At 40.2% G+C, this 22,425-nt stretch overlaps 1 protein-coding gene across 3 annotated transcripts in view; it reads right to left on the bottom strand.

Moving 5' to 3' along the window:
* The window catches only part of LOC116040051 (cadherin-12-like), a 117,651-nt gene that overhangs the window by 26,055 nt on the left and 69,171 nt on the right, over positions 1–22,425 (bottom strand). For all 3 annotated transcript variants that reach the window (XM_031285284.2, XM_035998049.1, XM_031285286.2), the window contains 4 exons: positions 21,548–21,842; positions 17,570–17,689; positions 15,517–15,684; positions 12,283–12,470 (listed from right to left, as the gene is read on the bottom strand). In XM_031285284.2, coding sequence (XP_031141144.1) covers positions 12,283–12,470; positions 15,517–15,684; positions 17,570–17,689; positions 21,548–21,842 — 771 coding nt within the window. The remainder of the gene's footprint in view (positions 1–12,282; positions 12,471–15,516; positions 15,685–17,569; positions 17,690–21,547; positions 21,843–22,425) is intronic.

Raw genomic sequence — 22,425 nt, forward strand, 5'->3', positions numbered from 1 at the left:
GCTGGCAAGATAAATCAGCATTATAGCTACAAAGCAAAACACTACATAGGCCTATTTTGTGAAAACTCAGTTAAGACTGGTTTGGTATAGTCTTGGCTCTAAATGTAGCCATAACGCTTCTAGCACTCTCTGTCATAGAGAGACACCAAACTAGACAGCTAAAACTAGAGAGCTAGCAACTGAAAGCTAGCTTGTGATATAGCCACGGCTAGCCGTAGCTCACTGAATCTAAATTCACTTACTGATTTTTCTTATGCTGTTAACTGTGATCAGAGAATATCCATTTTGGTGAAACAACATCCAGGTAATTAAGTGTGTCATTTGACATAACTTAATAAGACAGTGGTTAAATCCAATCATTGAGAGAGAGAAAAACAGCTAAACTCCTGCTAATGGTAACTAGCTTAAAGTAATCAAGCTGTCTGGCATGATACATTTGATACCAATGAACCCTGGACTGGAAATACAACAACAACAAAAACTATTCTAATATATACTAGTTAAAATGGACAAGAAAGCCAAAAAGAACACATTTCATTGGTAGTTATTGCATTCCAGGGCACATTGCAGTGTAAAAAAGGCCTTCGATCTGTTACTCAGTTTTCCGGCCAGCCCGCAAACTTTAAGCCCTTTTATCTTAACTGCACTGCTTCTGTAGTCACAGCTCTCTGCCTTTGTAGGGCACACTTTATTAATGTTAATGATCTTATGTTATCTTCTATCTTATGTTAAGAGCAACAGCAAGCCACTAATAACTTTTGAGATGCTGTCACTACTGTGCAAATCAGATACCCTCACCCTAACAACAGTTTTCTATGTGAGTCATTCTTAGATGACCAGATGCCTTGATTAGCTGTAATTTATAAGCTAACAGTACCAACACATTAAAACATTATTTGCTCTATTTGCCAAAGAGTGCCTCCATTATTGCCACCAGAGGGCATGTTACATGACCTGAAAAGTCTCTGCACTGAATGGCATCACACATCTATGTGAGACGATTTTGTACAAAAATGTATCACTCAACTCTTACTACTTTTCTTAGTTAATTTGACATATTTATCCACTAGTACACACTGTAGTATTTCATCAGGATTGAAAGTTTTTGCTGGAAAAGGTAGTCATTAAGTAGCAGCAAAGAAAAGAGATGACGACGGAGGAACAAATTGCAGCTCATTTCCTCAGCAGATGGAAGAGGGAGAGGCTTTGCTGACACCCATGGAACAATGCACGGACTACCATGTGATTAACTGTCAAGCGAATCTCATAGATTCATTTACATATTCTGGTTTGGGTGTAAAACAGTAATGACGAGAGCTACACTGCCTTTTTTTTTAATGTGTCTGAGACTCACGATGGTCCAAGTAGGCTACGCCCGGGATATGTGTTGTTAAATAGGAATAAAATGGGGCCAGGAGGGGGTAATGAGAAACTCTCAGTTAATGAGAAGACGTGCTAATGTGTCAACGCTTGACTTGGGGAGAATCAAATCACATCTGGAGGCCATAGGGGAAATTTCCCAGGATGGAAAAACGGCCATTTATTCTCTAACTGCATGTATCATTTTGCGTTTTTTCCCCCCTTCCTCGTAGATGACCTACTTATGTGTACAGAACCAGCGCTGTATGAGTCAGTAATACTCATATCCACACATATATTATCCTTAACGACTTCCATAGGCCACACCTATGCATGTTCAATTACACGTTTGAAGTGTCTCATTATAGCGTCAGTTGTTATGCACCTTTTATGGGTTACTGTGGACACAACAAGGAAGTGTATCAACGGAGGAATTTGTAAGGAGGACAGACCGAGTTCCTCTCATGTCAGTGCTGCTGCTCTTCAACATCACAACAGAACACACTTGAAATTCTAGACATGGTGCTGCGCCCTTTGATATGTAAATGTGCACCTTCATTGCACTGCCAGTGATACTGAATGAAGGAACTTTTTTTCTTGCCAATTGAACCTGTTATGTTACAAGGGAATTTGTTAATATAGAACAGGGGACTAATCAAGGCATCACAGTCTCACAGGTACAGTAGTATGCGTCAAACACAATAAAAACAAGTCCTCACACCGTCAAACAATGAATGTGCTAGCTGATGATCTAAACTGAGATATGATAAGAGGAAATCCATAGAAACTGAAATCTGTTTCTCACTTGTTACTTCTTGTCCCTACCCCACAGCACAGTGGTCCATTTGCACAGTGTAAAGTGTAATGTAATGTGTTGCAGCTGGTTTTTCAGCTTGCTGGTAGTTATTTTGGGGATGGAAGAATCAGGATGGTATGCATATTAAATAGGATCCTTAGTTTCTTTGTGTGTTCAGTTCACTACAATAGCAAAGTTCAATACTCTTCTCAAACCTCACCCTCACCCTATAATATGGGGGACCGTCTTCTGCCGACACCCATGGGTGAATCTAGCCTTTCCCCTTGGAGAATCATTATCACAGCACAGCAAGCCATTAGCAGGCTGATTTAATTTGTTTATGCTGAACACATGTATTACCTAAAGAGGCTGATGATTAAATAGAGTGAAAAATACTCCAAATATTTAATCTGTCATATAGGGCAGAGCAGTCTTAAATCCATTTACCACAGTATTATGTATTTACAATAGCATTTATGAATCATTAACACCCCCTCACATGAGTTATCCTTTGAGAGTAAATCAAAGCTAAGCCAAACATGCCTAGAATATCACAATTTCTAATTGCAGCTGTGTGAGCCAACACACATCTCCAAACAGCAACATTAGGCCATGTCTGGATGCTTAATTCTAGTGAGGCCAAAACCTCCTGATCCCACATGACAGCACCCATCATCTGCAAGCTAAAGAGTTGCCTGTTGGGTTGCAGTAAGCGCAAATAGTTCTAACAATGCCCAATACGCTAAACAAATTATTTCTGGGATGCAAAGCTGCTTGAAGGTGAAAATTCCACTGAGATTTTGAGATAAGCAATTATGACTCAGTGTTCTGCGTCTGGCCTGACATGTCTGTCTGTTGTGAAAGAGTGACTTCTTTATAAGGTCACTGCAGTCATTGACTGACAGTTCAGCATGATTCTGCCATGCAGAAGAATGCTAAAAGACCTCTAGCCACCGTTGTGCCATATGTAGTCAATTGACCACAGAGCACTATGAGCTTATCATCAGCAGAGAAAAGCTTACATGCCCCCGAGAGTGATTTGATGTACCTCTGAAGACCCGGGGGTCCTAGCGCTGTGGAGAGAAGATGCTCACTTTATTGTGCTGCCATCAGTCACATCGCTTTGTGTCCTTGGCTGCCTCGAAGCCTCTCCATCCCCCCAGTACTCACAACAGTGGAGTGCCATATGAAAGCCATGCCAGCAGCCCTGTCCACATTGCAGTGGAGTGGAGTGACTGTGAAAGACTCGCACTGCCACTCTTAATAGGACAGGGTTAGCCATGGGATGAGCCCCGAGACACTGGTTTAATCTATTACACCCACGCCTCCCCAGGCCACCAGAGAGAAGGCACTTCTCACATCGACTCCAAGCACCACCTCAGCCGGCTCTTTGTCACTCTCTCTTCTCTTTTTCTCTCTGTGTACTCCTTCACTCACATACAGCACATAAGCAAACATACAGCCACAAAGACATGCACACACACATTGCTCCCGTTTTGGTTGCTTGGTGAGGTGTTATTCATCTGTGTTGGGCACCTAGATCTCCTGTTGTTCTCGGGTATTGTTTCCTTCTCTTCTCCTTTTTTCTCTTCCTTTCACACCAGGGCCTAAAATAACTCATTTCACCTCCCACTGGAACATTCAGCACCATAATCAATAGATTAGTTTCAACTCGTGTCTGTGAGCAAGGCTCAGTTGGTATCATGCTGCCGGATGAGCTCTTAATGCTATCAGTTTTAAGCTATAATATATTGCAATTACCTCGTGGCAATTTAAAGATTAAATATCGTTTCATTCACTTTCCCAAGCTAAGGACTTTTTTGTTATTTTACGATGCATGGTTGTGTCCTTGTATAAGTCTTAAATGTCATCGCACAAAAGCCCATTGTGTTATTTAATATTTAACCAACATTCCTCACTGTTTTCTGGCCTTCAGTCAAGTTAGCAGTTTGTTCATTACTTTTGTCATTTGACCATTAGTTTTTTTACTGCCTGCTAGTGTTTCATCAAGACTGAAAGGCAGTTACAGCTTCCATTCTCTGAAATTATTTACTGTTCAAACAGCCCAGTAATGACATTTCTGATAGAGAAATTACACTGCAGTCACTGTCTTAATTGATGGCAAGCGGCCTCAGTACTGCCAATGGCTATGATTTAAGGGAAGTCTAAAGGCAATCTAGGCAATTAGTGGCATTTGTTTGCAAATGTTTGTCACTTTTGCACGTTGTTGGTGACAAGCTCTTTTCTTAAATGCCATGCAACACTACAACATTAATCACTTGAATGTGCTGTTCTTTGGAAGTGAGTGGGAGGGGGAGGGGGGAGAGACACCTTATGCAAGCTGGATGAATCATTGGCCACTTTTCTCAGAGTGTTAAAATTAGAACAACATTTAAAAACAGTGGCAGAGGTTAACTAATATCATAGTTGTATAATACCTCAAAATATATAGCTGGTCTGGAATCAGTGTGCTCGGACTAGAGACAAGGATCCAACATTTAGTCTTTATTAAATTTGCAATATGTCTCATTCCATTGTTCTGAACACTTCAAACTGTCTTTCTGTCACTGTCCATGGTGCTGAAACCTTTCTGGCTGTATCAGAAATCTCCGTATCATTCCCAATTCCCTATATAACGGACACTATATAATTAATTTATAGTGAGCAGAGATTTCAGGAACTCAAATGAGCTGCATTTATGCAATTTTCAACCTCAGGTGGAAAAAGTGATTTACAATATGCCACTCATTCCCCAGGCCTGGCCATTGGGAATAATTGGGGTTCAGAGTCTTGCTTAAATATTTTACCATTAAATGCTAAGGGAAAACCAATGGTTGAGGTGTACTTAGAATAGAATAGAATAGAAAAGAATAGAGTAGAATAGAATAGACTTTATTGGCCCTGAGGGGAAATTTGTATTGGGTATACTGCTACAATCTGTTGCACACAAACATGTAACAGAAAAAAACATTTTAAAATCAACATAAAAACATAAACATAAGATCAACGAAACATCTTAGGACATAAAAGAAGGACACATATGGCTGTTCAGACATTACGACATCTTAAATAGTAACTGTAATAATTAAAGTGCGAAGTGCAAAAAGCGCTGGTGTATTTTTGCCCTTTTGCTCTGTTGTGCTAAGATTTACTGTTAGACTACTTGCAGCAGCTTGCCCTACACAAGTCACCTGCACTTCTCTTCAATGTTTTTTGAACCCCTCTCACACCCAGGGGCAATGGATTTGGAGGCAGTGCCAGAGGTCTGCGGCAAATGCTTTTTATTCAATGCACTGTGGCCGCTGGGGGCATTCAGTTTGTACAGTGAGGATATAGGCCTGTATTAAAATGGATTCCCTGAATGTGAGCCAGCAAATATTATGCCACACACGCTGCCACTAAACAATGCCGTTCCTCTAGGCCTAGAACAACACATTTCAATTACGTAGCTATATCTGCCACCTTTTCTTCTCCCAGGAGGTACATAAACATGCAAATGGAGAAATAAGATTAAATCTGACTCAAAATAATTTAACCAACAAAACCCAAGGTTATCATGCTGACGCTCCCGATGTGTGGAAGTGCCATTGCTCTCCATATACTGTACGTATGGCAGTGTTTGAATGTGCCGTTGTTCTTTCACCTGCTTTTTCATGTATAGCATGTCGCTCTGTGTGCACATACAGGTATTTGTCTGCACACATTTGTCTGCATGTTTCCCGGGGAATTCATTGGTGGATTTATCTATTGTCTCCCATAATCCTATGTTTTGCAGATGGGATGTGCAAACCCCCTCTGTGCCTCCGTGTCTCTTTTTTCCTTTCCTCCCTGTATCAGACTGGGAAACAGATGATCGTCCTTTGAACCCATTACTCAGCCTGATCCTCTTATCATTACCAACCTTCCCGAGTCTCTAATTTGGGGTCTGCCAAACTCCGCTCTGTGTACAATGTGGCTTTCGTCTTCGTCCTGCTGTGCGTGTTTTTTTTCGTTGTCGGTGCGAGGGAGGGAAGTCAAAGGAGAAGAAGAAAGAGAGAGAGAGACAGAACGAGAGGGAGAAAGGTAGAGAGAGGGATTGTCTGCACACATTTGCACACCTGTCCCTGGGGATACTCCACCAATCTGAAATAAGACAAGTCTGTGGGCAGGTCAGTATTCTGGGAACACAGTGAACAACTTATAAAGGCTTCATCTCCAGCTACCTACTCTCCACACCTTCCCAAGGGCACAGCTCATTCTTTCTCTCCTCTCTTTCCCCTCTGTCCGTGTCCATGCTAATATCACAGTCCCACATGGGTACAGGCACATGGTGTTCAGTAAATTACCCTGTGGGGGGATTGGTCAGTTAAAAGGGGCTCAGAATATTCCCCATCAACAACGCCTCTGTGCAGTAGATTATCACTGTAGGGAATAGATCACACTGCCTCCTTGTTATATGGCAGCATATCAAACACTGCGAGTAAAACAATAGGACAGATGCATCCTCGCCATCCACTGAGAGTATGCATGATGTAAACAAATAACTGTCTTCATTTACATCATAATTGCTTTGTGTCCCTTTCTGTTATTCAATTACTGTCAACGAAAAGGTCACCATACAATGATCTATAGCCATGACTATGAGCGCATTACGTACATACAGTGCACACATACTTGATTTACACACAGAAGTTTGCATATGTTCATACACATGCACAGAGCATCTTGAGGCAGCTCTTACACTGAGCAGGGAATCAATTACTCACTCAGCTGCATATTTTTGGGGATCAAAGGATCACACACCTTTGCACGCTTGTGTGCTGGGGCATGTACTAAAAATGTACCAGTTAACGAATACTTCACTCTGATACATCAGAAAAACAAACGGAGATTTGCATTCCCCCAAAGAACATTTTAGACACTTACATCAGAAATACCCTGAAAGGCACAGAAACATAATTGGCTACTTTTGCAATCAGATGAAATATTTGCTGTATCCCCGAAATGAAACAAGTGACAAAAACAGATATATTACCACTCCTTAAAAGTACTTTGTCGTGGTAAATTTGCATGAAAGAGGCAGGATTTAATGAGACCTCTAACCCACTTTTTTTTTTTCATCTTTCAAAAGTAAATTTGTGTGTAAAGCTGCAAAGATCTAGACAAAGTCTGAAGAAAGTTTTGGGTTTGATGGTGAAAAAAAATGTATACTGTTACATTCTAACATTATACGTACACCCGTGTGACTAAAACTAGTATCGATAGTGCTACGTCATCAAACAAATTCAAATGAAATATCCATTTTTGGTAAATAATAATGGTTGTTCTAACACAATTATTGCTTACAAGATGGTACAGCAGAATAAGTTGTTAGTAAAGTTGTGACTCATCTGTTACCTTTTCTGACAATATATTTATATGTATGTATTTGTTTTTGTCTTTTGGATATGATGCCATCCATCTTAGGTGCCAATATGTACCCAAAGCTCAAACAGCATTTTGGGAGAATAACTCAATCCAGAAAAGAAATCCATCTCATCCACGCATTAGAGCATTGCTTACAAAAATCTTCACTTTCTGACCTTAACATTTTTCTGCTTTTCCGTATCGCAGAGACATTTCTGTGGCTGTTGTGGCATTATGCAAACTTAGCATCACTCTGCAGTTCTTTTTTTCTATTGAATCTCAATAGCACTGTCAACAAATGGCATTTCAACTCACCACAGGGGTCTACTGCATCCGGCCAAAGAGAAAACAGACTATGAAGGATTTGCTTATATATTTGTGCATGTTTTTCCTGCATGTGTGAGTGCACGAGGAATTCTGTGTGTGTGTGTGTGTGTGTGTGTGTGTGTGTGTGTGTGTGTGTGTGTGTGTGTGTGTATGTGTGCACCCATGTAGTCTGATGTGTGGGCGAGGCCTACTAACTTCAATCCATTCATATTATTAGGCTTCTTAACTGTTACGTGGCACATTCAGAGACACTGAGCCAAACATTTGCCAGCTGTTCAAGTAAAACTGACATTATGTATTTTATTAGCATGCTGGCAGAAGTGTGGAAGTGTTAGTAGTGGCTCCAAATGGCAGCAAGTAGTAACAGTTTGTAAACTAGCGAAAACTGCATTGCACGCCATTGTCTTGTTTGCCAACCTGGCTAGACTGCAATGCTTGGTGCAGTAGTATACTGGACAGATTAGAGATCATCTGTGAGCCCAGAGCAATTACACTCTGATTTATATGGCCAAATGTGGGCAAGGAGTCAGTGTAACGACGGTTTCATTATTGCAAATGATCTTATTAATGCGCTTTATGTCCTATTGACGCTTATCACCATCTTGAAAGTAGGTGTGCCTTTTAAGAGCAGTCTCCTGAAACCTTAATGAGATGATACTGAGACTCATTCAATGTCTGCTCATGCAGCACTCATAAATGCATATTATTATCACCCCCTGTCACTGAGCTGAAAGCCTTCAATGTCCAAAGAGAAATACTATCTTGCTCTTGCTTTCTGCAGTCAAGACTGTGGGTGGAAGAATAATTATGCTTCTATTAAATGTGTTTGGATAATATGGAACTAGGCATACCCTAAGGAGAGCTGAGAATGTACACAAACGAGGATAGACTGTTAATGTGGCGAGTTTCACTTCATAAACCAAAACAACATGAATACATTATGAAAGCTGACGTTAAGATTGATGAAAGAATTCTCTGACGGGCTTTTCAACGGAGCCGTTGTGAAGCTCTCACTCTATCACTCTATTTGTCCTATTATCCAAGTTTCAAGTTGGAATGGTCATTAATGGTATTGTTTAGAGAAAACTGCACTGTGGTATGTTTTAAAATGAAATGAAATATCCATAAATTGTTAATTCACTCCTACGGTCCTATAAGGACATAAGATTGTGATATTATTTTTTTAAGTATGAAGGAACTGAATCTTGGACCAGAACTCTTAAAACATGTTTCATATATAGGCAAAAGTTTTAATAATTGATTGCATAATATGTCTTATCAAAGCCTAGCTATTTAGTAGATTAGCACTCATTGCACTGGCTGGCTCACTCTATTTCTCGCTCTAATTTTAGTCTGTGGCTCTAATGTCCTTTTTCTTTCACCTCTGACAGTTGTGGGTCCCCCTTGAAAATGAGATGATAGATCTCACAGGGTTTATCCTAGGAGTAATACTTTTTTTCTAATATCACTGGTGCTTTTGTGCCACTTGACATATGGTGAAGTGATATGTAAGTGCCCTACAAATGCTATATGTGATAAAAAGTTGGTATTAAATGAGATACTTTTGCTCTGTGGTTCAAAGAAAGTGCGACCAAAAGCCTGGATCTCTTGCTGTGGGTCAGTGTGCACTCGATGTATTAATCCATTCCTCAAAAAAAAAAAAAAGTACAGTAAATGAGCCCTGACATGCTGAGAATATGCTTTATATGGCACAGGCGCTCAAAAAGAGAGAGAGAGAGAGAGCTATGCCATTGCTTTGAGTTAAGCTTTAAGGCATGGGCAGAAGGAGACAAACCGTTAGAGAGTAACATATCACACACACACACACACACACACACACACACACACACACACACACACACACACACACACACACACACACACACACACACACACACACATCTGAAAGATTACAAGTTCCGCCCTTACACCTGCCAGGTGTCCTGTACAGCGTTATTTAACACAACAAGGTGTAAATGAAAAATATACTGCAAAGGTGTCAAAGATCCAAAACAGTAGTCGCTTCATTGGAATAGTAGTGGAGGTGTAAATTCTAGGTGTGGAAGTAGGAGTGCTCAAGGTGCTGCAACATCCCCACCCCCTGAAAAGAAATACTGAAGTTCAAATGCAATATTTATATAGCAGCAAACAAACACAAGACTTTCACCCCAACCCGGTCTCACGGCAGTTCGTAAATAGTCACGTTATTTTTGATTTATTAATTTGTGTTCAGGTCACGATTTTCTCGTTTATTTCGTGTACAGGTCACAATTTTTGAACGTTACCATTTCACGAATTGCCATGACACTGGGCTGCTCTGGGGGACGCACCAACGGGGCAATTAAACACCACAACGGGGAAATTCAATGCCACATGCCGGTGACAACAACGGGACGGACTGCCATACGGGGACGTGATCCCCGGGCGCAGGGACACGATCCGCGGTCTTTGTGGCACGCAACAACGGGGACATGAAATGCCACAACAATGGGACGGTTGAGGTTAGGAAAAGAAGAACTGGGAAAGGTACCGTCACACGCAGGACACACCGACAACAACAGGACGGTTGTGGTTAGGAAGACAATAACGCTGAAAGGAACTGCAACACGCCGGACGCGATCCCCCGTCTCCTGGGTGAAAGTCCTGTATTGTTTGATGCTGGATTTTCTGCTTTTCATACTACTCCCTACCGTAGTTGTGCTGTGATTACGAAACATGCTTCCCATTTAAATACATTAAATTAAAATTTGTAATCACCGCACGAAAAAAACAACATAATCGTGTCCTGTTCACGAATCAATAGATTCAATAACGTAACAATTTCACGAACTGCCATGAGACAGGGCTGTTCACCCAGGAGAATGGTGTCCACGTGCGGTTTGAGAAGAAAAGTAAATTGCGAGTTATTTTAACTTTACATATCAAATGGAACGACGTCACGTTCTACGTCCCATTTGTAATTACGTCATGTAGGTACACATGGAAGTGAAGCAACCAAATGTACTGATTTTAACCCAAACCACAATCTTAACCAAATCGCCTAACCAAACTTTGGCCGTTTTCAACAACGTTAACAACAACCGCTGCGTTAAGGTATGATGACAGAAAATGCTCCTGTGGGTCATATTTCCTTTCACCACTAGGGGTGCTAATTTATCATATGCTCTTATGGGTCAGTAGAGGGTAGGAACAAACAATTGAACAAAAAAGTGGTCATTTGGTTTGGAGTATTTGTTGGACTGGAGAGTCCCGCACACAAAAAAACTCAAGGCAATCAACACTTGCAGGACCGCTTGCAAAGGCATGGTTTCTCCTAGTTTGGTGCTCAAGGTCCAGTTCAAGTTGTATAGAGATTTTCAAGATAGAGTGACGGCCAAATCTATACTTTAACAAGTTGCGCATCGCTAATCATGTAAAATGGGTTTTCCCTTTCCAGAAAAAATGCATCTTGGTATCTCCTCCTCCTCCATAATCACCGTAAATTCAGCCATTGCCTTTTGTTCCACACATTATTTCACCTAAAAGAGATTGGTATGGGTCCCTTAAAACTTATAGAGGAAAAGCTTACAAAGGACCTTCTAGCAACGCATAAGGGACTACTTAAGTACTTAAGGGCAAACACTGAGTGATCAAAGGGTTTTCCCTTACAACATCCTGGAAATGATTATGGGGATTTCATGAAACTGTCTTTTGTTTTCCCAAGGCATCCCTAGATGAAAATTTAAGGGCAACATTAGCCTAAGTGGTTTTACGCAAGTGGGTACAGCCCTTTATTTGAAACCATCTTTATTATCTGTTGTCTCGATACAATCGTTAATATTTACATTGCACAGTACTAATTCCATCTGTACAACAAAAGACTGATTTCATAATCTCTATTCTGCTCTCAGTTTCTCTTACTAAATAGAAATAACATTTTAATTAACCAATTGATTCCAGTCCTTTCACTTTTTTACTTGTCCCCGATTAAGCTATCGTGCATGCAACTAAACACTTCCAGCTGATTTTTCACGTTAAAAGTATTGGGGCTTTCCCCATATTGGTAGGCTTTTAATGTGAAAATCCACAGGAAGTGTTGAGTTTCATTAACAGCAGCATTACATCAAGCAGGAAAAGTGGAACTACTGGAATTAATAGGTAGATGAGAAAGGTATTCATGTTAAAAACTCAGACCAGCAAAGTGGTGAATGTGGCCTGACTGTTGTACTGAAGGAATAAGTGCTGTGTTGTTGTATAAGTAGTGAATTTGTGAGCCGCTGTTAATGACTAAAGATAATTTCACCCTCTTTAATCTTTTTCCTTAATGTTTTATTAGTTTATTTGTACGGCCCCGTAATGACACTGAATACTGTTTTTTATATAAGAATTCCCTATGTATGTTTAACATTTTTCTCTTAGTTTCTGAGACTCCATACCCTTTTGAGAATGATCATCCCCTCTTGGTTGTGTTCATTGGTGGTGATGTCAAACATGGCGCCTCCATCACCTGGCACAATGGTGTACTCTACTTCGGCATTTCTCCCGATGTCCAAGTCATGGGCTTTGATTCTCCCGACAGCAGACCCCACTGCAGAAGACTCAGGAACTCGTAGGTGAAAGAAACCTGTCAACAAACAAACATCACACCTGACTCATTTATTATCATCACTTGGCATCGGATGGAAAATACTGAGCTCTTCACATCCTCTGTTCTTTATGTAGTCTCTCACACACCCAAGGGTGTCCTATCCACCCACAGGCAAGCAGCTGGTATGCTCTGTCTGAAGACAGCCCTGTAGCTATGGGCATGACATTATTCAATTTTGACGTGCTTGGACATCAAGGCTGCTCAGCTCCTTGTAATTGGCTGGTTTAACCTGTACAATCCACAAACACAAGAGCCTAGGGGCTCTGATACTCCATGCAGCAGAAATCACTGCTTAGGACTTGGGAAGAAATCTACAAGAAAACAAAGTGTGATTGATTGATTGATTATCACTGACACCTGCCAATAAAGGTCATAAAAAGTCATCTTTTCTGTGTTTTCCTTCACTCTCTGAGATTGCTAGCTGTTCGAACAATAGCATCTGCTTGTGCCACAGCAGTGTTGTAGTCAAGACCAAATAAACCAAGACCAAGTCAAGACCAAGACTTTGAGGGGTTGAGATTGAGTCAAGACCAAGACCAGACCAGTGCCAGACAGCCAGGGCTTCTCATGTCTCCCGCATTCACTTTCCTGGGAGTGCGTGTAAAGGGGGCAGGAGAGGGGGTTAACAGTAACACATTTCAAATAAGAAATGAGTCAAGTTATTGGTTGCGTTTAAAGAAGGAAGTTTTACATCCAGTCACAGTAATGTTAACAAATGAATCAGACTATACACAGGCAACATAGTGACATCCCTGCAGTTGTGGTCTTGACCAGTCTTGAAATAAAATCCTGAGTCCTCTTCATCCTAGCCCGAGACAAGACATTCAGTAAAAATGTGGTTGATTCCGAGACGAGACCGAGACCTTCAAAAAGTGGTCTTGAGACCAAGACCGATCTAAAGTACAACAGTACTGTGCCACAAAGAGGTAAACTATACTGTTGCACTTCAAAACTAGCGCAAATATCTGATGGATCCATGGAGGTGCCATGGGCAATTCCATAATGCTATACAGTAATAGTGTCAAACTTATTCCGAGGACATGGAATATTTTGGAGTAATTCCGCCTCTTATTCTATACTCAGAATTTTGTCAGTTCAAGACAGGTAAGGAAATCAATCTGACATTCATTTTGAACATTCATTTTGAAAGTGGTGCCATGTCAAAGACTGACTGAACGACAAAGACTTTTGGGACTATTCATTGTGACCCAATGAGGGAAATGTCATGAGTCCTTATAATCACAGTGTAGCGCATTATAAGACGCATAAACCCTAGGAATGGAGAAGACAACGTGCAGGAGAGAAAGGCAAGCGCAAGACTCTCCTACTGAGGATAGTGCTACTTGACACACATAGGCATCAAAACTCTGAGATGGATGAACTTAAACATAAATGTCGACAATAAGTCAAGAGTGTCAGACAAGAGGTACTCGGAGGGTGAAAGGCGATGCTGCTTGGCAGAGGGCATATTTATTTTTTCTTGGTGGAGGACCAAAATAAATGTACTGAAACAAAACCAAAATGTTCACTCTTTGCTTAGGTTATAGGACAAGGTTGCATTAAATGTTCTTTAAAATCAATACTATCCTTGAGATTGTGCTGCACCACACAATACTGCTGTGCATATGTTATTGCACTCTCCTATTTGTAATGCTTCAATTTTACTATGGATCTTAGCTTTTTCCTCAGTGTTGATCCTAGGATTTTGAGAGTGGAGCAGAAGCATATGGGATGAATTTGGCTGCTATAATTTCAATAAATAATCAAGTACTTTCAAGGACATGCATTCATTTTTAAAAAAGTATTTTAAGGTTCATGTCCTTTCAAGGATAGGACGTGGCGCCGCTGCCAAAACAGAGTTAGTTGCAAGATAAGAGACATAACAAACAGCTGTTATATGGCACTGTCAGTGGGTTCATTAGCTTCGAGGATAATTCAACAAAGCCACGTGCAGTTATGTACACCCCTATTAGTAATCACCATTGCAGGCATTGCAGTTGCAACCACATCTGGTGCCATCACAGAGGTTAATTCAGGAGATTGACGGTTTACAAATTCTTAATCTATAATAACTAGGGAGGGGGAAAAAAAGGATTTCTGGAAAAGACAGATGTGGGATTGATCCATGCAGCAATATTATAAGTAAACCAAATCATCTGATGGGGTCCTCCAATAGGGCCACCACATATATATATATATTGTTCTTTTTTTACCTGTAAGCCTTTTATAGATGGAAGAGAGAAGACAACAAAGAGAGGATTTGGGACGGGGCAGAGGAGCCACCATACTTGGCTCAAACCTCTGTGCTGTGACAGCATTATGGAAATATCATCTTTTCCTCGCAGCCAAAGGAGCTTGACCGTCTGACTGCCATTTACATTCAGAGGAGACCACTCGGTGTTGCCTCAAAATACCCGAAGAGACTGCATCAATACAGAACAGTATTTTTGCTTTCCTGTCATACGCTTCCTGATTTGGAGTAGCAAACATTTTGCCCACAATTTCATATTTATGCTTAGAATAAGTAGAGAAGCTTTCACAGATCAATGTGTTTACAGTAATGAGTTTTTTTTTCCAGCTTGGCTTTTTACATGACCTGGTGAACTGTACAATCGAATTAATCTGGTTTAGCAGCTTATACAAAATACCGGATGAAATACAGTGTTTAAATACACTGACTCAATCCCTGGTGCAGCACCATCACGCTCAAACCCAATCCTAATATAGAAGGAAAGCCCTATGAGAGAAATAACACCAATCCTAGTTTATTTGCCAAAAGTAGTAGATGTAAATGCAACCATGGTAAATAAACAGGCCTTTGCTTACTACAGCGCATAATGACAAATAATGAAAACCAATTACAGAGAGTAGACATGATGAATACCTCCTGCCCTGTTGTAATTGCACAGTGTTTATTTTGTTATCATAAAAAATGTGTGAACCTGCGTTGGGTCATGTGCATTGTTATTGTTTGACAAAAAATGAAAATAAATGATAATAAAGATCTACAAAGGGCACTCACTTTTAGAGAACCTGGGTGGATTATCGTTGACATCGCTGAGAGTGATGTTGATGGTGGTGGTCCCAGCCAGCCCCCCCAGCTGGCCCCCCATGTCCTTGGCCTGGATTAATACCTGGTACTGTTCCTTCACCTCTCGGTCCATATTAGGCAAGGCTGTCTTTATAACACCTGGTGTACAGCAAGATGAATAGGAAATACAGATAACAAAGGAGTGGCAATGGAGTGAGATGGGAAGAGAGTGATAGAATAAGATAGTGAGATACAAAAAAGACAAAAGGGAAGAAGTGATCAACATCAAATCTCGTGAAATACTGTATGTTTGACGCTAAATGCACAATTTACCTCAAAATGCACAATATATTTCCACAAAAAAACTCCCAAGGAAGAAGCTGCTTGTGCGGCTCTGACCAAGGCTGAAATAGAGGTCATTTCACAAACTGGAGACACTTGACATTCAATGGGAAACTCTGATGAAGCCATATAATGATTCACTTGAGGATCAGAGACCCTGAGATCAGAGAGCGTTTGTACTGCAGATTAATAGCTAGGTCAGTGAGAGGTTGGCAGGCTAAAAGGAAGCGGGCAGCATAGGTGGGTCTGCACTTCTTCCCTCCTCTCATTCCATTTTATATGTGGTGAGTATGTGAGGATGTACCATTTGATCCACAGACCCCTAACAAGCGTGAATACAAAATCAAAGACTATGTTTATTTTTTGATATTTCTCTCATCTTTTTTTGGAAAAGGGGGATGTCTGTTTCTGAGATTCACAATTCTGTGACATGCATGGAGATTAACGTATGTTGTTGTAATCCCCTTCCCTTGCTCACCTTTTTCCTCCCAGTGTTTGTTCCCATTATTGACATGCATTTGAAGATAGATGCAGGCCCAGCAGGGCAAACATTTACTTTAACAGTTTGATTTTTTTCCATCGTCAGTTTGAAATACAGTCACAGTATGCTCGCTGTGAAGCTCTGGGAATCAGTAACAGATTCCACCGTATCTGCCTGTGTGATATGTATGAACCTATTTTCGTATGCTTTGAACTGCCCCAGATGGTAAGCCAACAGCAGCCCACCCTCGGCAAACTGGTAGTATGAAGGTATTTCAGATTTAAAGCAGTCATCTGCAATACCCTGCCTTGCTGCCACTCTGCAACCTTTTAACTGCCATCTTCCTCCTATGATACAAACCGCCTACACCAGCAAAGTGCAGCTGTACATGAAGAGGAATTAACTGAATAATGCTGCAGCATTGCCTGTGTGTCTTTGTATTGTGTGTCTTTTGGAGATTTCAATTTAAGCTGCTGTATCGGTTTGCTGGCTAATTTCAGTATCCTTGAAGTAGAGATACAGAAGGTCACTGGTGGTTTTGAGATCGCAGATCATTTCCTGATGCTGGGGCTGTCAGTTTGTGGGTTCATCTGACATTGTTATATGTAGCAAAAGTGATGGCATTCCTTCACCCCAGCAAGCTCGCAACTACCATATTTAGAGCCACTTTACTCAAAAGGAACTGTACATTTGATTTTTTTTGTATTATCTAGCTGCATGTGTCTGAAGCAAATATCCTGAATGTTTACATTTGTTGTACATTTTTTATCAAAACTGTTTGATCATTAAATGCTTGATATGAATACTGCTTGATTCAAATGCAGTGTTTGATACAACTGACCCTTTATATCACACCTGTCACATAAATAATTCACTGTCTTTATTGGAGAGCATGTGTCCTTTTATGGCCTACTTATTTGTGGAGTGGCCCAGGGGTCATTTCTGGGACCAGTTTTATTCTCATGATATATGCTTGCACTGGTCCACACTTCAGTATATCGCACACACTGTTTAAAAGACACTCAATCATACATATCCTTCAAGACTAATGGCCTAGATAGCCTTATTTCACTCCATGATTGCCAGGAGCACATAAAACAGACGTAAAGTACTTTGTTTTCACATATTCAAGGTAAAAAAACGGTGTATGTTTATGAACTTCACACTGACTAAAAAAACTATTTTGCAACATACGTACATCTGCAGGGATAATAACTTTACCTGTTTTGGGGTCAACAGAGAAGTATGGCTGGCCATGGAGGATGCTGTATACCACTCTAGCACTGTTTCCATAGGTAGGGTCATCTGCATCTGTGGCTGTCACTTGCGTCACATATGTCCCTGGGGAAAAGAGTGGGAAGACATATTGGCTTTGACTTCATTTGTTTCCTCGTGAGACTGCGATCCTAACTCTTTGAAGTTCATCAGTTCACTGAAGAATCTCGCCTGACACTAATAAAGGATGAATGGCATGTGAGAAAGCTACAGCTAATACTGAACAGTCAAAGTCGTTGTTGGGATGTTGTTCAATTTTCCTGTTGTATGATTTGAGTTGCACATTTGTCGCATTACTAAGAAGTTATTTGTTAAAAAAAAAATATATAAATATATAATAAAGCAAGGGTGAAAATAAATAATGAAAAAGCTTGTGTGACCATTCATTAAACAATGCTACCATTAAGAAAGCAAAGGGCCATGGCAAGAATAGTATTAGGATGGCAGTCTTCCAAACCCCTGCAGTAAGAGGGACAAAATAATTACTTGTTGGATGTTTGGCTCATCCTCCTTAACAAGCTGGCATTGCACACAGTCCTTATTTACCATGTATTTAAATTCAACAGATTCAATTCAAAGTCTCCAGTTTGAGGAGAATAACCAACAAAAAAATGCCTTGTCAGCCTGACTACTTTATGAATGTAAACCACAAGCCTGGTCTTTCTTGAGCAGATGGTTAGATTCTTTGGAAAGACGACTTGTAGACAGGTTGACATGGGTGCCTTCACAGGCAGACAGCTCGGTGCACATATGTTGACCATGTATCAATCATATATCCACATCTGGCTAGCTTTAGACCAGGCTGTGTGAAATATTTTCAACTGCAAGATGTGTGGAACGCTTATATGAACAGGAGACACACTGGCCAGAGGGATGGTCATTTTAAATTCTGGTAAGCTCCTAGTTGTCTGTAAAGAACTTGCTGTATATTAAATAGGCTTTGCAGTCCAAGCAGATGGCCACAATGGCATTAAAACATTAGGTGAGAGAGATTAGCGTCCCAATCCGTTATAACAAAAAAACACATGCCTGATTAAACATATAAGAGAAGGACTGCATCGTGTTCCAACAGGAATATACAATAGCTGTGATAATACAGCAAGGGAGAGGATGAGCTCAGATGTAGTGAAAGTTTAAAAGCCTTTGAGCGTGGCAGACACCTACGCATTTCCAGACAACAAAGCTAACACCCCCCCCCCTCCCCCCCCCAGTGTGAGACAATAAACAAGCCGATTAAATTCTATTCCTGCAATTATGGAAATTCAGGTGTGTGAGTAAGAACTAGGTGGAAAAATGGCTTTAAAGGTCATTGCTGATGAACACGGGCGGAGAATGCAGATCTGTTTTTGCAAAATATAAATTATTTATCTGACTTTTTAAAATATTATCTATATCACAATATTCAAATCACTGTAATGTTGCAATACAATGCAGAGGAAACAAATTAACATATATCAATCAACAGATTTTATATTCAAATATGAAGAGAAAGAGAGAAGAATTAGTATAATCAAAAGACTGATCCGAAATCTCATATTAACTTAAAGTGCTCATATTATGCGTTTTGGCTTTTTCCCTTTCCTTTATGTGTTATATATCTTTTTTTGTGCACGTTATAGGTTTACAAAGTAAAAAAGCCCAAAGTCCACCCCAAAGGAACTTACCATCTCCAACAGAAAACACTGTTCACAAACTGCTCCAAACAGCTCTATTGTAGTCCAGACTTTACTTCCGTGGCTAACGTGCGTCACTTTGTAACACACGTTATAATGCTCGCCTAGCTGCTAGCGTGGCACGGCCTCATACTCTGCTTCTGACTGGCTTGTTGTCCATACCTAGCTACTGCACATGTGTGACTTCCAACAAAGATGGAACAGAAGTGAGATGTCTCACTCTGTAGCTAAAACAGAGAGCTCAACACACAGGGTGAAAAGAGGAGCTGCAGCAATGTGCAGTACAACAAAAATATGGTGTTTTTTGAAAATTAAACCATGTAAACCTATTCTGATATAACCTCTAAATACAATTATGAACCTGAAAATTAGCATAATATGAGCACTTTAAGTTTGACAAGTTAAGACAAGGAGTGAAATTGTTTGTGTGACATTTTGTTACTACATTTTTGTTTTCAGGCAACTCCCAGAAATATGTTGTTAAATCTGTCACTTTCTTTTAAATGATTCAGCATTAAGCTAATTGCATATAACTCTAACGGCGTCTACAGATTATTGCCATGAGTGATTTCCTAATGTCTGGCAATGGACTGGTCTTCATTACCAATCATTATTGCATATTTATGTCCAGCATCTCTCTATTTTAGTATTTGTTTTGCCCTGCTAACATAAAAACATCCAAAGGGGGATTCTAGCCAAAGACAACAAGAGGGATGAAACAGCTAATGAACCCATTGATCGCACAAGTCTTGCTGGCATAAATATTGATAAAGACTTAAATTGGTTTGATGATTCTTTTTTTTTTTTTTGCACTGGCGGTAAATATAACTTTTCACACAAATGATCAGGGGCTGGTAAAAACACACAGTTGTAGTCTCAGCAAAGATATTTCTGATAGTGGTGTCACTCTGCATAATTTGGCAACACTTATCAAATTTTTTATTTTCATGGTTTCAACTGCGATGAATAACAGTGAATATTATTTGTAAACTTAGTCTAGTTAGTATTGTTTTCTAATACTGAAAGATTTTTGCAGTTAAAATAATTTGATATTGTAGCTTGATCACATATTCTTAAATGTAGAAATTCCATTTGAGGTATTCTAGCTTTGATGTTTTATTAATGTATATATCTAACAATTATAATACCCATCAGGGTTATTTCACTGATGATGTCATCAGGGCTATTTCAGTTTGGAATTTAGACCTTAAATTTATAAAAGAAAGCCTGTGATACAAACTCTATGTATGGAGATGTAGACGTTTATGAAGCAGGGAGCGTCTAATGAAAGATGCTATACTGTTGCATTATGGGAAATGTAGGATCCAGAGTTTTGGGGGCAACTGGTAATAGGGAATACGAGTCCGGATATATCTGCCTCTGCTGCTTTGCTTCTGACCATTCTTTTTGTTTCTGTCTCTCACAAATACAACATTGTGGAAGTGCCACACTTAATCGCTGGAGTACCTCTTTAATGTGTTGAAGATAATGACAGCTAACCATTCATAGTAACTAACTAAAATTACTTACGTACACGGTCCAGCATCAAATTATATAATAATGGAAAATAAATAAAATGTTATAATTACAGGGAGGTAACATTTCGAAAATGTTTGGTTAATTCACTTGAACGATGATAAAAATGTGCATGCGATTATCTAAATGAAAGTGAATTAGTTTGCTGTCAAGTATCTAATTGATGATCTACTTGATTCTTTCTTTGGGTGTGTTTTTTGTTTGTTTTTTTTTAAAGTTAATCTCTGTACTACATGATCGCACTAGATGTGTTTTTGATAAATTTGAAAGCTTCTCTGATTCAACAGTAAACTGTTGCAGAGCAGCTTATGATTTAGATTGTTCACCAGGGCAAGGCTGTGTTGTTTTTGCTTTCTACCCATACTCTAGAGACTGCTGACTTTGGAGTTTCGAGGGATTCATTGCTATCCAGATCAAGAGGAACCATTCTCCCAGCGAATTACCTTGATCTGTTGTCCCTGGTGGGGATGTAAAAATACAAAGCTGTGGAATATACTCAGGGCAACACCAAGAATAACTGATTCTCTGAAATGTCAAAATCTGGGAGGAGCAGCTTTGCCCCTCTGGTTGTACCTGTAATGCTCCTGAAACTTTTGGATTCTGTAGTGCGAGAGGATATAACAGCTTTCAGTGCAAAGGATTCTAATCAATTAAGCAATATATACTGGCTTCTCTATCTTTACTGGACAGAAAATATCACTAGATGGTCACTGACCTACTGGTGACATCTCAGGGACACTGGCCGTATATGGTCCCTCCAGGAATTTTGGCTCATTGTCGTTGATGTCTTGAACCTTGATTACAAATTCTGATTCAGGCTCTAGGGGCCTATTGGTGTCCATGTCAACCGCTTGGGCGCGTAGGGTGTAGTAAGGCTTCTCCTCCCTGTCAAGACTCCTTAAGGCATGGATGTCCCCCGTTGTTTGGTCAATTGTGAAAATGGAGCCAGCCCCGTCTCCCGAGAGAGTGTACTTCACCACATTGTCGCCCCTATCGAGGTCAGTGTGTAGCTGCAAGACAAAAGAGGAAAAAGACAGGTTGAGTGCAAACATTGGCACATATAATGATTCATTGAAAGCACTGGGGAAGGGCTGTCAAGGAACTCTATTTCACAAAGAGAGTCAAGGAAACTGACTGCACATCAAAGAGCAAATTCATGTCTCAGCAAGGATCTGCGAAACACTAAGTCATGAGAAAAATAAAATGATGGTACTTTCAGAACGTTTCACAGATTAATGAGGCTAAATCTCTCATAAATAATGTATTCTCTCCGTGCAATTACGCTGCAGTGATAACTCTTCGACATCGTGGACCCATTTCTATTCAAGCATGACTCAAAAATCTTACATGAGATAGGAGTTTTTCTCAAAGTGGCATAGGTCAGACTGTGAAAACTAGAGGTAAATACTCGTTTTCCACAAGAAGGATTTTTAATACTTTCACCTGACAGCGGAGGTCTATGACCAGATGACTCTCAGCACAGTTGCAAAATATCACTACTCCAGCCAGAGAACATCTTTGTTTATATAGATCCAGGACCACGGCAGCTCTCTTTGTACAAGACAAACACATTCTAGGCTGGTGGCAGAAAGC

Source organism: Sander lucioperca, chromosome 23 (genome assembly GCF_008315115.2).
Source record: "Sander lucioperca isolate FBNREF2018 chromosome 23, SLUC_FBN_1.2, whole genome shotgun sequence".
Lineage (NCBI taxonomy): Eukaryota > Metazoa > Chordata > Actinopteri > Perciformes > Percidae > Sander > Sander lucioperca.